Source organism: Candoia aspera, chromosome 2 (genome assembly GCF_035149785.1).
Source record: "Candoia aspera isolate rCanAsp1 chromosome 2, rCanAsp1.hap2, whole genome shotgun sequence".
NCBI lineage: Eukaryota > Metazoa > Chordata > Lepidosauria > Squamata > Boidae > Candoia > Candoia aspera.
Window position 1 is genome coordinate 263,428,451 of NC_086154.1, and position 17,097 is coordinate 263,445,547.

Consider the following 17,097-nt stretch of genomic DNA (forward strand, 5'->3'; position numbering starts at 1 on the left):
ATAGATCCTATAGACCGGGGTTCCTCAACCTTGGCAACTCTAAGCTGTGCGGACTTCAACTCCCAGAATTCCCCAGTCAGCAAAGCTGCAAAGAAGTTGAAGTCCGCACAGCTTAGAGTTGCCAAGGTTGAGGAACCCTGCTATGGACCACCACCATAAAGCTTTGCATTTAAGAGCATGTCCGGTGTACTGAGTTGATGGCTGAGAGCGAGTTCCCAACACCAGGGCCAAATACTGAGTGTATCCTTCTGTACAACTGCTGGGGGTTCTGCGCCTGATATTCTGGTAGTTTACAAGCCTTCTGTAACTGTTCTTTGTGAGTTTAGCTTTCACTGGATTAAAACCAGATGAAGTTCTCTCCTTGCTGAAAACATGAGAAGAGAGTTACGCTGGGTTTGCTTTCGAGTATCACCTTCTCAAGGTCCTTTTAAAAGGACCATCTGCCAGATCTTTAGCCACTGGTCTCTGCAATGTGAGCTTGGTAAGGGCTGCATGAAGGGCTGGGGTGGGAGTGTTTTTTGAGGAGTTCAGTAGAGTCCCATCCTCTACAGTAGCTTGGGTAGTCCTCTGATTGGGTGGTATTGGCTAGCTGGCTCACCAAGTTGTGTTTCTTCTCCCTCTGGGTTACAGAGGATACTGAGGCCAGATAACAGATCTCACTGCAGTCTTCAACCCTGTTTTGGATTTAGAGATGTGATGGCATTGATCGTTTCTGGTGGGGCTTCTTCTCTACTTCATGACCTTTGGTCTGTGGATATCACAAAAATTTTATTTTCTCCCCCATTATAAGCTCATGAAGCTTCTTGGGGAAATCATCTGGAGATTTGGTTTGAAGGATTATTAACATTCTACTTATTAATCAGAGGGAGACTGTGAGGTAGACCTGGAGCAGTTGAGGACAATTAACCTGGAATGTGGCCCAGGCAAGATAGAGATGCTTCAAGGAGGATGGAAAATTGTTGTTTTGGACAGATAGCTCAACAGTACTTCTTTTGAAAGGCCTTGTTTGGAAGTCATTCTAGATTCAGTGTTTTCTTTGGAAGCAGTGGCTTTCATGGCAGTGGCTATGAGTACCTTAGGCTAATATACTGCCTACAATCCTATAGGGAAAGTTGCAACTTGCCTTCATTATTTGTGCCCTGCCTATATCCACAGTAAACTGTTGCAAGGGACTTTCCGTGTGTTGTCTTTCAAGATGACTTGGAATCTTTGTTCTAAATTATTTCCCTCTGGCAGCAAGCAATAGAAGAGGGTCCTTACTTAAAGCAGGAAAAGTAATGCACACTGCTGCTTTCCACATATCAGCCCTGCTGATGTGTTGCCAGTGAGGTATTGGCTGGTGTGGTCTGGCAGGAGATAATACCGTGAAGTATCTTATTAATATTTCTGTAGAATGAATTGTGAGCTTTAGTTGACCTAGCTGTTTTGAGAACAATTAATCCAATGATTATCACTGATCTCATGCAAAAAACAATAATGATTTTTTGTTTGTTTTCTCTCTAGAGTCAAATTGGAATTCGAACTTCAAAATCAACTCTAAGGAGAAGGGTAAAGTATTCAAATTTTAGATGCATTTTTCTTTCAAGCTACCACAATAATCTCAATGGATTTTTTCAAGTATGTTTGGCTTTGTGGTCTTAGGAGAAAACCGAATTAGATTGTTTATGCACAGATTCCTTTATCCTAAATAAATAAACTTGTGAATAAGCCTCACTGCTTCCAATTTAATGACAATAATTGGTTAAGCAATAAATATGCATATTCAGAATCTGACCTTTAAGTACAATCCTTTGGATGCTTTTTGGAAAATAGGCCTAGACAATATTATTAATTGTACATGGTTATGGCAGTGCAATTGTGTTTCACCAGATATCCAGCAGGATCAAAAAAGTCAAGATGCCAATTGCAACAGTGGGATCAAAGCCTCATCCTGCCCCTTTGTATGATCAGACACTACTGCTGATATCTGTTTTCTCCATGTCTCTTCTCACCCATTTTCCAAAATTTTCATTTAATCCAATATGTCAAAAATGCTTTGTTAGATTATTAAATGAACAGATCCTTTGTTCAATTATCCTTCTGTGCCACTAGAACAAAATATAAACTCTTCCATAGTCACCTGCGGATTTCAGTTTATATAAGCAAAATTTATAGACCCACTTTTTCTCCCCGAAGTATTTCCCTTGGTTATAACTGTTGGACAGATTGTTGCCAACTTACGACAATTCACTATGATTTGCAGTTACCAACCAGCAGCAGGTGCTGTTTAAATATAGGAGTGTCCTTCTGTACTGCAGAAGTGTGGAGGTAACAATATTCTGCAAGTGAAGCTTCCATAAATATTTACTGCAGAGGTCGCAGAAGACTCTGTGCAAAAGGGAAGAGAAGGTTAGGTCCGTGTTTCTCAGCCTCAGCAACTTTAGGATGGGTGGACTTCAACTCCCAGAATTCCCCAGACAGCCATGATGGCTGGGGGATTCTGGGAGTTGAAGTCCACCCATCCTAAAGTTGCTGAGGCTGAGAAACACTGGGTTAGAAGGTTCCTGGCAAAAATAATTTCCAGCAGTTTCTCCAAAAGCAACAGGTGAAGGGAAGTATGCGGGAGACTTGGTACAAGGGTAGGAGAGAAAATTAGGAAAAGAAAATATATATCCCTCAGTAGCTATATATGGAATTTGAATTGTGTGATGCATCTGCTGTCTCTGTAAAACAGCTGTTCAACCAATATATTTATTAGTTAGAATCCACAAACATTCACATTTACAAGAAATGTAAATTCATATTTATATCCGGTAACTTGTAAGTTGTAAAAATATATGAGTGTGCTATACTTAGAATTTTTCCTTAAGATAAACCTGTTAACAACAGAACACATGGGTTGGATTTCTAGAACACCAGACCTAATCTTTCTTCCCAGAAACTTATTTTCAAGTCTGATCCCATTTTAAAAAATAAGGATTGTTTGCCAAATTCAAAGAAACCTCCTTTCCAAGACCGATGCCATTGTTTGTTTCATGTGTGACACATTATCTGCATCAAGCTGTACTGCCCTGTCAGTGTTGAGCTTCCACCAAGCTATTGCTCACTGCACACAATGGTATTCATTAACCTTCACTGGCCCTACATTAATGAACCCCAATAACATTCCTTTTGACTAATATCTAGTTTTGGACTATTCCTGGACCGTGTTGCTCGCATTTTTCTTGTGCTATGTATTAATGTCCAAGGCCTTATGTAATATAGATTAGGGTACTGGAGATCTGCATTTTTATGAACATAAGAATGCTAGTATAAGTCTCTATACTCAACCCTTCTAAAGGATCCGGTCATTATCACTAGATAAATCTCTAATATTCACAGTTGTAGATCTCTTTAAGGGTCTCTGCGTGCAGATATTTCTACAATCTAAGTCTTGGAGGAAAATTCACTGTTTTTTTAGGAATATCTCCAAGTATCCTGGTTGATCTGGCCTGTTTGTTACTTGGAAGCCCCAGAGAATGATGCTCTAGCATCTTGCCATATTGCTGACATCTTTCTAGATATTTTTATAATGTCTGATATCGTGTAAACTGTTTCCTTTGGTTTAAATCACAGCACATTCAGATACGAGCAGGAAAGGAGCTCATTTGCTTTCTTTCCAGATATACTATGCCTGATTTATTGTTTTTTAAGGTTCTCTCTTACATGCCTGCTTCTTTGCAGTGCTGCCCATCTGAACATACCTGGCTCCTTTTCTGTTGTGATTTGCCATCCAGATTAGAGTGAAACTATCTTCATATCTCTTTCTTCCAAATTATCACCTTTCTCCTTTACTAGTACAGTCCAAGAGCCCAAACATATAATGCAGTTGCCTCCTCAGAGAGGTAGAGGGATAAACAGAAGTACAGGTAGGTCTCGGTTGGTGCAGTTAATGAATCCCATGAAATGGTCGCATTATTCGAATTTGCACTATTCAAAGTGCTATTTCTATGGAAAGTAGGGTAATTGGTTCCAACTCAACGGAAATAGGTAATGAAAAATTTAAAACATAAATTGTATATGTATATTAATGAAATATTACAATAAAGGATAAAAATATACCTATAATTTAAATTTATGGTTGACAAAGTCACAGAGTAATTATAGAAAGCCAAATAAGAACAAAAGCATTCTACCATCGATTCAGGCATTCCAGCATCTCGTCCTCTTTTAGGATTGCTAGGACCACCTTCATGTCGTTCAATTACACCGAATTTTTGCTCTAATGTAATAACGAGCCTCTCCTTTTTTAACCTTGTGCTGTCTGATGGAATCTTCCTTTCCCACATTTTGCACACATGAAGATTAACAGCATCTAAAACCACAGCTACAACTGTGCACACGCTAGCCTCCCGTTAGCTGAATTTTGGGTCGCATTAAACATGACTTGGTATCAATTTACAATTCGCACTAAACTGAATATTACGTTATTCAGACTCTCACTAACCACAGCCTACCTGAAGTGGCTTTTAAAAGCTTCCCTATCTTGCCTGGACAAGGCCTCCACTAAATCTCACAGAAAGCAGGGGTTGGGGAAAGCAAGGGACGAGAGTGGAGTGTATAAAAGAGAAGAGTCCCCCGATGGGAGGAGATGGGCGGGGACAAATTGAACAAATAAATAAGATGGGTTTCTGGAGGCATGCGAGAGCAGGGTTTCTCAACCTTGGCAACTTGAAGATGGGTGGCAACTCCCATGGCTGGCTGGGGAATTCTGGGAGTTGAAGTCTACCCATCTTCAAATTGCCAAGGTTGAGAAACCCTGTGCCAGAGATTCAGTCTTGGCTACGGACTAGGGATAGCTCCCTAGCAGACAACCTATTTAGACAATTTTGAAGGTAAAGGTGTCGCTAGTCATCCCTCCATAATTTCTGAATTTACCTCTATTGGAGAACCCTTCTTGCCACCCCCTAAACCAAACTGCTAGGTAGCCTTCCTTATCCCTGGATGTTCATTTGCTAAATGTTGTTTAACATTTTAATTTGGAGTTTAAGTAATTGGAGGAAAAATACCATGACTACCTAAAACACAGGACCGGCTCTGCAGACTGTCTCAGATATTCCCAAAGAATGCATCCCTGAGAGGGGTTGTTTTGTGGCTTGAAATCAGATGCACTTCCTTGCTGAGATTGCTGAGGTCTTCTGTATGGAAGGACAGGTAGACTTGGGCAGAAGCTCCATGCACTTTGGGTTTCTCTTTCGAATGGTCCAAATTGCTGGCCCTGGATTCCTCATCAGTTAATGCTGAGGTTCCTTTGCCTGTGTTATTTAAGAAATGTATAGAGCTGCCCACCTCATATGCATGACTCTGAGCAGCCAAAAACAGAATAGAACATAGTAAAAAAACCAAATTTCAAAACAACAGAAGCAACATAAAAGAATATAGCATCCGAGAACACTCGGTGAACACAACCAAGATGAAGGAATGGGCTCATCCATACTATCAGGGCCCCAGGCTTGATGGCAAAGCCAGGTTTTCAATGCCTTGTGAAAGGCCAGCAGGGTGGGGACAAGTCTTCTGTTGGGATTTGGTTGCATTTTCCAGGCCTTTGTAACACTTTCTGGATTGTTTCTTGGTGCAGTTGTAGGAGTCAAAGGTCCTGCCCCTTCTCTCCCACATTTCCCAGAAACCTCCATTTTGGGGAAGCAACATTTAATTTCTAACCAACCTCTCAGTTGATAGTTTATGTACCAGGACAACTGTTTGTCGGGGAGCAAAACTACTCCACTATGATGCTCTTTTGTTCAGACAGAGCTATCTGACTAAGCTATTCTGTATCTAGAAAAAGAGAGAGGAGATATGAAATAGGTTAAGATACACCTGAAAACATCTTGGGCTACAGCTTGAAGACATAGGAAGATAGATATTGCACTAAACAGGAGGAAGCAAAGTTTGCATAGTGATTTTGCAGGTACTGAACAGTCCATCAGAGAACAAAGGAGGAGATGTTGGAATGTAAATGTGCTAGACAATAGACTGCAGAAGACATGGGAGAAAGCTGCAATGCATCTGCACAGGGACATCATCTAAGAAGGCTACTTTCACATGGAGTGCTAAATCTTACAAAGTGGATTATCTTGGCCAAGCTTTTTTGACACTTTAGATCCTCTCTATAAAACCTGGTCTACTTTGATCTGCTCTTCAAAACTCTCAGGTGCCTTCTAAACTACAGCTCTTGTTTCTACCTAGCACTTGATCAACAGAACCAGTACTTTACGTTTGCTCATTAAGCTCTAAAATCAGTTCTGAGCATCATCATGTCAATTTGAACATATTGTACCAGTCTCTTCCCCTGAAATCGTTGAAGATTCACTGCTTGCTTAGTGTGAATGCTGGACAATGAGTGGGGCTGTAATGATTGCCTATTCCAATAAAAGGAGTCTCATCAGTAGTTACTAGAGAAAACTAATTTATTGAATGAATAGTATGCAAAGTACGAAGATAGCTGAGAATGAGCAAAAGCGCGCCAATTACAAACTTAAAAAGCCTTGCTCCTGTTGCAAACCCTCCCCTCAGGCTAGCATAGCAACCACCCACCCCAGACGCTAGCAACCGTTAGAATCGGCCTGAGAAAGTAACCTTGAACAGCAGAGATAACCCAAACATACATTCCAGAAGATCACAAGTCAGCACAAAGGAAATTTACCAGCGTGGCCAGGCAGGCACGCAACTGCAGATATGACATGTGAAACGTTACGAGGAACCATAAACATCGGAACGGGAACATGACATACTGCCCCCCCACAAAGAAAAAAAACTTAATTGTTAAGGCGCGGGTTTATCAGGGTAAGCAGCGTGAAACTGAGCAACCAAGTGGGGAGAGCGCACATGCCGTGCAGCGACCCACTCCGGATGAGGGAAATGCTTCCATCAAATCAGATATTGCAGAGTGGAATGGAAACGTCTAGTGTCTAATATTTCCTTGACTTCGAAATGTTGTTGACCATCAATCATTATGGGGGGAGGTGCAGCCGGCTCAGGATGCCAATAGGTAGACTCCACGAAGGGTTTAAGCAAACTGCAATGAAAAACAGGGTGTAAGCGCTTGAGATTGTGAGGTAAGTCCAACTTAAAGGTAACAGGATTAATCTGAGCAACAATAGGAAATGGACCTATGAACTTGGGTGCCAGTTTTTTGGATGGTTGAGGGGATTTGATGTATTTGGTGGAAAGGTATACTCTATCCCCTATTTGAAAAACAGGTTGTGGTGCCCTTTTTTTGTTGGCATGTCGTTGATAAGTGGCTTGAGCATCGGCTAAAGCTTGCTGTATTTTTGGCCAGGAATCTGCCAACTGTGAGGCCCAATCGGTCGGGGAGGTGGGTGAGGTAGACGGTGGAGGCAATTCAGGAATAGGGACAAAGTCATGCCCGAACACAGTACGGAAGGGCACCGCCCCAGTACTTTGATGCACAGCATTATTGTAAGCAACTTCAGCAAATGGCAGGAGGTCTACCCAGTTGTCTTGTTGATAATTAACAAAAGCACGTAAATATTGCTCCAACGTGGCATTAACAGCCTCAGTATTTCCATCTGTCTGAGGATGGAAAGCCGTGGATAACGCCTGCTTAGTGCCCAATAGCTTCATAAATTCCCGCCAAAAGCGTGAAGTAAATTGTGTTCCTCTGTCGGTCACCAAGCGGGCGGGGCTACCGTGTAATCTGTACACGTGAACTAGAAAGAGGCGTGCCAGCTGTTGTGCAGATGGTAGAGACGCACAAGGGACGAAATGAGCTTGCTTCGAGAAAAAATCCTTAACAACCCAAATGACAGTCTTTCTCTGGCTAGGAGGTAGATCCACAATAAAATCCATAGAGATTTCCTCCCAGGGGTGGGAGGGATTGGCCACTGGCTGCACAAAGCCCTGAGGTTTCCCCCCTTTTCGTTTTGCAGTAGCACAGACAGGGCAAGACTTGACATAGGCTTTCACATCTCGCCGGAGGGTTGGCCACCAGAACTGTCGACGCACTAGATGAATAGTTTTTGTAAAGCCAAAATGCCCAGCTGTTTTATCGTCATGAGACCTGAACAGCACGGTTTTGTGCAAGGTTACGGGCACATAGAGGCGATCATCTTTCCATGCCAAACCTTGCTTCAAAGTAACCTTGCCCTGGTTGTTTTGCAACCAAGTATCCGATTTCAACTCTGTCAGAAACTTTTGTTGCAAATCTGCAGGAACGGGTACAAGTATCGCGCTAGGACTGGCAGAAGTCCTAGGCATAGGCAATCATTACATAAAGCTGAGAATGAGCAAAAGTGCGCCAATTACAAACTTAAAAAGCCTTGCTCCTGTTGCAAACCCTCCCCTCAGGCTAGCATAGCAACCACCCACCCCAGACGCTAGCAACCGTTAGAATCGGCCTGAGAAAGTAACCTTGAACAGCAGAGATAACCCAAACATACATTCCAGAAGATCACAAGTCAGCACAAAGGAAATTTACCAGCGTGGCCAGGCAGGCACGCAACTGCAGATATGACATGTGAAACGTTACGAGGAACCATAAACATCGGAACGGGAACATGACAGGGGCAGTCCTTTGATTAATATTCCATTCATCCCTGTTGAGGGCAGGCATGCAGAGAAAGATCTAAATACTGTAGATGCTATATCCATACGAGGGACAGTTTTAAGCCAAGCTTCTGGGAAGACCAGATTGAAAAGGAAAATAGGTGTATTTGAAATTCTACTCAGGACAGCCTTCTTGAACAAAAAGGGAAAATTGCCTCAAGCTCCTGAGCTTGTTTTAATCAATGCCTCATATCACTATGAATAGAAATTTAAATTCATTGGTTGCTCTTGCTATCAGTAGAATAGAAAGCTGCCAGGAATAGTATTTTCCATGAAGAGGGTTTGTGTTAGCCCCTCAGCCCAGGACTGGAAAGATTCAGCATTCAGCAACTGGAGTGATGACAAACATCTGGAACAGAAAATATAATGTAGGCCAGTATTTTCTTGCCATTGTGATTGTGTTCAAATCTAGACTGGCACTGAATGGCTATCTGTGATCACTCAGTTCCTGGGGAAAGAATAATCCCTCTTATAACTTGAATTTTATATACTTTTTGCTTCTGACAAGCTTCCCCAGGCTTGAATCAGGCACCTGGTTTGATACCTAGGCAAAAAGATCTGAAACGAAGCACGAAGGATGTAGGCCAGTGACATGCAGGTAAGGTACAGAAGGTAGCTAACTCTCCCTGGGTGTTGTCCAGTTACCACCCTCAGGAAGAAAAAATATTTTTCATTAAGGAAAAGGCTTCCCTTGGCAGGTTAAGATCATAGAAGTAGCATTCTCATTTCCAGAATAATATTTTGTCATGAAAATGTGTCTCAGAGAAGATAAGCTGCAACCGTAGCAAGCAATTGCAGCATGCACAGCTGGAAGTAGATGGGTAAAAATTGCCAGTGTGTCTAGGAAATGCTGAGAGTGCCTGAAACATGGATGAGAAATGATGGCGTAGTACGGGATGCTCCCACAGGCATTTGCAGGGATGAGGTTGGGGGCAAATGGTGTTATGTGCATCACGACACCATATTGTGCCATCATAATTGTGCAATGATGTCATGATTCACAGGCCATAATTTTCATGTCGTTTTGGCCAGCTTTCAATTGCCCTTTCATGCACCATTCTTACGGAAACGTATTCCGTCTGTTAGAAGAGGACAGATGCATATTTTCCTTGATTGCCCTTCCAGCTAGCTATGCAAGGATATGATAAACCTCTCTTTCTGTCAAATGATTCCATCTTCTGTCTTTAAAGGTGTATAAATACAATCTTGACAAGTGACATTTTGAAATATACTGTGCAGCCTTTGAGGAGTCACTGAATTATGATTAATTTAGGAATTGAAGAGAATATGATCAGAGGAACTCAAAATGTCATTCTTCAAATCATGATGATTAAAACATGATAGAAATAAATTATCCAAGGGAATGGCTGTGGCTTAGATAGCTTGACTTGCTGTTTTCCAGGATTCAGTCAGTGATGCTTATCTCCCAAACCACTGGCCCTTTCTCAGAAATGCTTCTGGCCACATCTTTTGTGCTATTTTCTTTAACATTTCAAATAATGATAGTACAAGATGACTAGCCAGTTTTGTGTAGTGGTTAAGGCACCGGGCTAGAAACCGGGAGACCGTGAGTTCTAGTCCTACCTTAGGCACAAAGCCAGCTGTGTGACCTTGGACCAGTGACTCTCTATCAGCCCTAGGAAGGAGGCTGTGGCAAATCACTTCTGAAAAGGCTTGCCAAGAAAACCGCAGGGACGTCAATACTGACTTGAAGGGACAAAAACAAAATGAAACAAAACATAAGATGACTAAAAAGGGTGTGGTCTATTTTACATCATGCAATATTGTCTTAATTGTGAATTTTAATCAATTATTGTGTGTGAACATTTATGCCACACTGCCATAACATGCTTTATTGCTTTTGCACAAACATGGCTTTCCCTTAGAAAGAGTTCTAGTTAATTTATGTAATTCAAATTAGATGTTAAAATGCCTCCTCAAAAAGAAAAGCAAAGCAGAATGTAGTGGGAACAAAGAACCTGAAGGATAAAGAGGCTAATGGGTTCCAAATCTGGCCGGAATGGAGGGCAGTTTCAATAGTCTTCTTTTCTAAGCAGGTTCCTATGGCAGAAGTACAGAGATGCCGAACTATTTCAGTCTGTGTAGGTTTATTTAAGCCTCATTCTAGGCAGTTAATCCAGAAGCACCCTGGGATGGTTGAAAACACACATGGATTTCCTGATGCATTGGCAGTCCTCCCTGTCCAGTGCTAATTGGCTGTGTGGTTCTTGTTCTAGGATGAAGAAGGTGGTGTTGAAGTGGGTGAGGGTGCTGATGAATGGGGACAAGCCAAGTCATTAATCAAGCCCCCAGACCAGCTGGAGCTGACTGATGCAGTAAGTAAATTTGGATTGGATAATAAAGGATAGTACAATTTGCCAAACTAGGTGTGGGCAGGAGAAGCACCGGTTCATCTCTGCCTTCAGCCATAAGCTGAACTCAAGCAAATTAAGATTTCTAACGTGCTTTGACTTCCTAGGATCAAGGATAGAGAGGGATGTCCACAAGGTGTGGTCAAAAAAGTCAAGGTGGCAGCTGAGATGGTGTGATTGAAGCTTTGCCCTCTTTTATGTGCATTGTACATGCAATGCGCATAAACAACAGGTGGAGTTTCAATTACATTATCACAACTGCCCGCTTGACTTCTTTGACCACACCCCGTGGACATCCTTGAGGACAGAAGAAGAGTAAATGAACTGGAGTGCCAGACTGGCCGATTCCTAGGCATTACTGAGCTGCGGTTCATATATTTTGCGTACAAGGAAGAAGCAAAGAACAATGTTGACTTACAGTTCAGGTTTTCAGCAAATACAAAAACACAGGGCAACTATTTTTAACATTTAAAATACGTCATTTCGAAAAATCTGTAATTCCTACAAAAGCTCAGCATAAAAAATACCTCACACATTTTTTATATGTGTCTGTCTTATGCATCGTCCTGTTAATCTCACTGTGGGGATTTGGTTTGAAATAGCTGTTTTCTGCTGTAGGAACTGAAAGAGGAAATAACCCGCATCCTGAGAGCCAATAACCCCCATGCTCCACAGAACATCGTCAGGTACAGTTTTAAAGTAAGTATTTTTCCCTCCGCTGACCCCCTTCCTGCAGTGTGGGCCATTGATTCTCTAGCGTAGAGCAGGCCTGAACCAATCAATGTAAAATCTGAATATGCAGAGACTGCCTTTTATGTGCATACTGATTATGGAGCACGCTAGGGGATCTACCGGATCCAGTAAAAAAAGTGAAGATGGCAGCTACTATGGTGTGATTAATGCCTGTTTTTTATATGCAATTTTTTGTAGGCACCTCTGGAACACAGGTCCCAAGTTAGTTTTAAGGAACTGTAGACTTTAGCATTGTTTCTGAGATTATTTTTCCTCATGCTGTTTATTGTTGTATCCCATAGTTTATGTGTTATCAGTGGCACCCTGTAATGATTGCCCTAGCCCAAATACTCAGACTCACAAGAGGCTGCTATATGAAATCTGATTTATTAAGGAACTAAAAGCAAATACAGAGAAAGCTGAGAATGAGCCAAAAGCGCGCCAAATACAAACTTAAACCCTTGGTACAAACGTATCCCGCCTCCCTCGTAACAGCCCCGCCCGGCACAGGTGCAAGCAATCGTCAGAGTTGCTAGCCTGGGAAAGTAACCTTGAGCGCAGTAGATAATGCAAATACATTCCAGAGCAAAGCCAAAACATAAGTACTCCCATCCTCCCGAGAAAGATGAAACACGCATCCTGCTAATGACATGCGAAACGTTACGATGTATCACAGACATTGAAACGGCGAACATGACATACCGCCCCCCTAAAAATACTCCTAGGGACCCGGCTTAGAGGGATAAGCAGAGTGGAAACGGGCCACTAGGACAGGGGAAGCCACATCTGGTGCAGCAACCCACTCCGGATGAGGGAAATGTTTCCAACGAACTAGGTATTGCAACGTATTGCGAAGGCGTCTAGAGTCCAAAATTTCTTTAACTTCAAAGTGTTGCTGACCATCAATCATGATGGGGGTTGGAGGTGGAGGTTGGCGATGCCAGCGATCAGAAGGAATAGTCGGTTTGAGCAAACTGCAATGAAAAACAGGGTGTAAGCGTTTGAGGTTATGAGGCAAATCAAGTTTAAAAGTCACCAGGTTAATTTGAGCGGTAATTGGGAAAGGACCCACAAATTTGGGCGCCAGCTTCTTGGAAGGTTGTGAGGACTTTATGAACTTGGTGGAAAGGTAAACCAAGTCCCCTACTTGAAACGGCGGCTGAGGAGCGCGCTTCCGATCAGCATACTGTTTGTAATCCAATTGTGCCTCAGCTAGCGCCTTTTGAATCATTGGCCAGGAGTCTGCCAGTTGCGACGCCCAATCACCCGGAGTGGCCGATCCACCCGAAGGCTGCGGTAGATCAGGGATAGGTACAAAGTCTTTACCTTGAGCCACCCGAAATGGGGTTTGGCCGGTGCTTTGATGCACTGCATTGTTGTAAGCCACTTCAGCAAAAGGGAGGAGGTCTACCCAATTGTCCTGCTGGTAATTCACAAAAGCTCGGAGGTATTGCTCTAGAGTAGAATTCAGAGCCTCTGTGGCCCCATCCGTCTGGGGGTGCCAAGCCGTGGACAGGGCTTGTTTCGTTCCCAACAATTTGAGGAACGCCCGCCAAAATTGTGAAGTAAATTGTGTGCCCCTGTCCGAAATTAAGCGGGAAGGACATCCGTGTAGCCTGTACACGTGTACTAGAAACAGGCGGGCCAATTGACGTGCCGACGGAATGGACACGCAAGGGATGAAGTGGGCTTGTTTTGAGAAATAGTCTTTGACCACCCAAATGACAGTTTTGCGTTGACTGGGTGGTAATTCAACAATAAAGTCCATGGAGATTTCATCCCAGGGGCACGAAGGGGCAGCCACCGGCTGCAGCAGTCCTTGGGGCTTCCCCACCTTACGCTTAGACATCGCACAAACAGTGCAGGAGGCAATATAGTCTTTGACATCCTTACGCAATGTGGGCCACCAGAATTGCCTCCTAACAAGGTGCAAGGTTTTTACAAAACCGAAGTGACCTGCCAGTTTGTCATTGTGTGAACGGAGTAATACCTCTTTTCTGAGGCTTTCAGGGATATAGAGGCGATCGGATTTCCAAGCGAAGCCTCGGTCAAAAGTAACATTGTTTTTATTTGCCAGCAACCAAGTATCTGTTTTCAGTTCTTTGAGAAACTTTTGTTGCAACTGGGAAGGAATTGACAAAGCGCTCGGCTGGGCGGCGTCCGCAGCGGGTGGCTGCTGCGCGCGCGTTTGGCTACGTGTCACAGCCTGCATACCCAATTGGGGCGCTGTCCACAAGGTGCTAACCACATCTGGCGCTGCCCCTGAGTCCTGAGGTTGCCTTGACAACGCATCAGCCAGGAAATTCTTTTTCCCCGGAATAAACTTCAACTGAAAATTGAACCGATTAAAAAATTGAGCCCAACGAACTTGTTTCGGGCTCAGTTTTCGAGGGGTGCTAAGAGCCTCCAAATTTTTATGATCAGTCCACACCTCAAAGGGGTGATTCGCCCCTTCTAACAGATGCCGCCAAGCTTCCAACGCGGCTTTTACTGCGAATGCCTCCTTTTCCCATACATGCCAACGTCGCTCAGTCTCAGAGAACTTGCGGGACAAGTAGGCACATGGCTTGAGGCACCCTTTCCCGTCGTGTTGCATCAACAACGCCCCAATGGAAAAATCGGAGGCATCCGCCTGCACCACAAACGGTTTGGAGGGATCAGGATGTTGCAAAATGGGCTCTTTGATAAAAGCTGCTTTCAGCCGCTCGAACGCCGTTTGACAAGCAGGCGTCCAGCGCAACAACGCCCCTGGATTCTTTACTCTCCGAGTATCTCCCACACCCTTGGTTCGGAGCAGTTCTGTTAATGGCAAGGCAATTTCAGCAAATCCCCTTATGAACAATCTGTAGTAATTGCTGAACCCCAGGAAACTTTGAAGTTGCCTGCGGGTGCGGGGGCTTTCCCAGTCCATGATAGCCTGCACCTTGGCAGGGTCCATTTCTATGCCCTTATCTGAAATTCTATACCCCAAATAGTCAATTTGCGTCTGGTGAAATGCACATTTAGACAGTTTGGCATACAATTCTGCTGATCTGAGTTTACTCAGCACTTTTTTGACCAGAGACACATGCTCTTCCATGGTTTCAGTATAAATCAATACATCATCCAAATACACCAATACCCCTTTAAACAGATGTTCATGCAGTACTTCATTGATCAATTGCATAAATACCCCAGGGGCCCCAGCCAAACCACCTTATACTGGAAAGCTCCCAACGGGCAATTGAAGGCGGTTTTCCACTCATCGCCCTCCTTGATGTGTACACGATAGTAGGCTTCTCTTAAATCAAGTTTAGAGAAGATCTTTCCCTTGGCCAGATGTGATAACATGTCCTTGATCAATGGCAAGGGATATTTATTGGAAATTGAGACGGCGTTTAATCCGCGGAAATCGGTACAAAGTCTCAATGTCCCATCCTTTTTTGGGCGAAAGAGAACCGGCGCCCCCACCGGTGAATTCGCCGGCTCGATGAATCCGCGCGCCAAATTTTTGTCCACAAAGTCTCGTAACAGAGCCAGTTCCTTTTGGGTCATGGAATAAATCTTTGGCTTGGGCAATTGGGTGTTGGGCAGCAGTTCAATGGCACAGTCCGTTTTTCTATGGGGGGGTAATTGGTCGGCTTCCTTTTCGCCAAATACATCAGCAAACATCCTGTATTCTGCCGGTAAGCCATCCAGAGGAGGGGCCAGGACATGCGGAGTCGCAGCTGCCGCAATCCCCACCATCTCCTCTGGGGCACCCTTCCCCTCAGTCGCTTGGTAGAACCCATCCCTAAACGTGATAGTCCGGTAAACCCAGTTTATTTGGGGATTTTGCTGAACCAACCAAGGCACCCCCAACACCACCAAGGGACCCCCTACTGGAGCCACGACAAAAGACAAACCTTCCTGATGGCTGCCCAGCTGCAAGGATACCCGCCCGGTGTAATGGGTGACCGGTTTGCCCCCTGCCATGGACCCATCCAGCTGTGTAAAGGCGATGGGTCGCTGTAAAGGGAAAGTGGGTAGCTCCAGAGCCGCTACCACATCAGGGTGCATTAGACACCGGGAACACCCCGAATCAATCATAGCCCATACTTCTACAGTCTTGGATTGGGAGCCCAACTTCAACTTCACCGTGAGAATGCGGTAACTGCCACTCACCGATGAAGGCTCGCGCCCTTCTTCCACCACCTGCCCTGCGGCGCCCGTTAAAGCAGGTGGCTGGCGTTTCCCGCTGGCTGCAGGATTTCGGGCTCACCCTCCTCCTCGTAGAACATCACATCGTCTCCCACGGTTTCAGCCACCGCAGCTTTCTGCTTCCTCGGCAGGGCAGGGGACTTCGTCGGCGGCTTGCCGAGCCGTTCCTCTCCCTTTGCCTTCGGGCACGCCGCCACTCGATGCCCTTCTTTACCACATCTCAGACACAGGCCTTTTGCATACCGCTTCTCTCGCTCCTCATCCCAGGGTCGTTGTCCTGGTTTCCCCCCGGTGCTTGCTGGGCGGCTGGGCTTCACCTCCCGCCCCGACTTGGCGGCCTTTCGATGGGCGAAGATCTCCTGGGCATGTTCAGCCCTCCCCGCCAGCAGGATCCATTCATACAGCGTATATGGGTCGTCCCTCCCCAAGGACCAGCGCAGCACCTCTGTATTCAGGCCATCCTTGAATAGCTCGATAATGGTGGCTTGGGACCAGTCATCCACCTTCCCAGCCAGCGCTTTAAACTCTAAAGCATAATCCGCCACGGATCTGAACCCCTGCTTAAGTTCCTTCAGGGCTCGCTTCGCCCTCTCTTTCGCCAAAGGATCCTCGAAGTGCTGTTTCAATGCCCAGAGGAACTCATCAAATTTTTCCAGTTCAGGCGCTTCCGACTGGCACATCTGGACATACCAGTCTGCCGCCTTCCCCTTCAGTTTGGTGGCAATGGTGATGATCTTTGCCTTTTCCGACTGGAAAAGCGACCCCCATTCCTCCATGTAGGCTTTAGCATTCGTCAGGAAAAAGGAGAGTTTGGTTGGGTCCCCATCAAACTTGACCGGGAAGTCTCTCATCCCGCCTCCCGCCGGGCTGCGCCCCGCCGCCGGTGCTGCAGGGGTTTGTACTTCCCTGCCTCGCGACGGCGCGGGGCCCCGGGGCGGTCGCCCTGGCGATGCCGCGATCTCCATCTGGACCGACTGGTCCCCTTTGCGCCTCCGCACCGCCCGTCGATGCTCCGGGGACTGCACATGGGACGAAGGGGTTGAATACCGCTGGCTTGATTCTTCCCGGACCTCCCGCAACGAGGTCACATCTAAGCTCAGCTGTTTCAGTATCGCTTCTAACGAGTCCATTTTTGACTCCAGCACCCGGATCCGATCCGGGGTGGGAGAGCCCTCCGTGGGCTGCACCTGCACCACGTTGGGGGATAATGGGTACCTCTGCCTCCAGGAGG

The 17,097-nt window shown here is 45.0% G+C and overlaps 1 protein-coding gene across 1 annotated transcript in view; it reads left to right on the forward strand.

Annotated features, from left to right (window-relative positions):
* Positions 1–17,097, forward strand: part of DNAI1 (dynein axonemal intermediate chain 1) — a 162,753-nt gene that overhangs the window by 3,886 nt on the left and 141,770 nt on the right. The window contains exons 2-4 of the mRNA XM_063293190.1: positions 1,504–1,548; positions 10,821–10,919; positions 11,574–11,654. Coding sequence (XP_063149260.1) covers positions 1,504–1,548; positions 10,821–10,919; positions 11,574–11,654 — 225 coding nt within the window. The remainder of the gene's footprint in view (positions 1–1,503; positions 1,549–10,820; positions 10,920–11,573; positions 11,655–17,097) is intronic.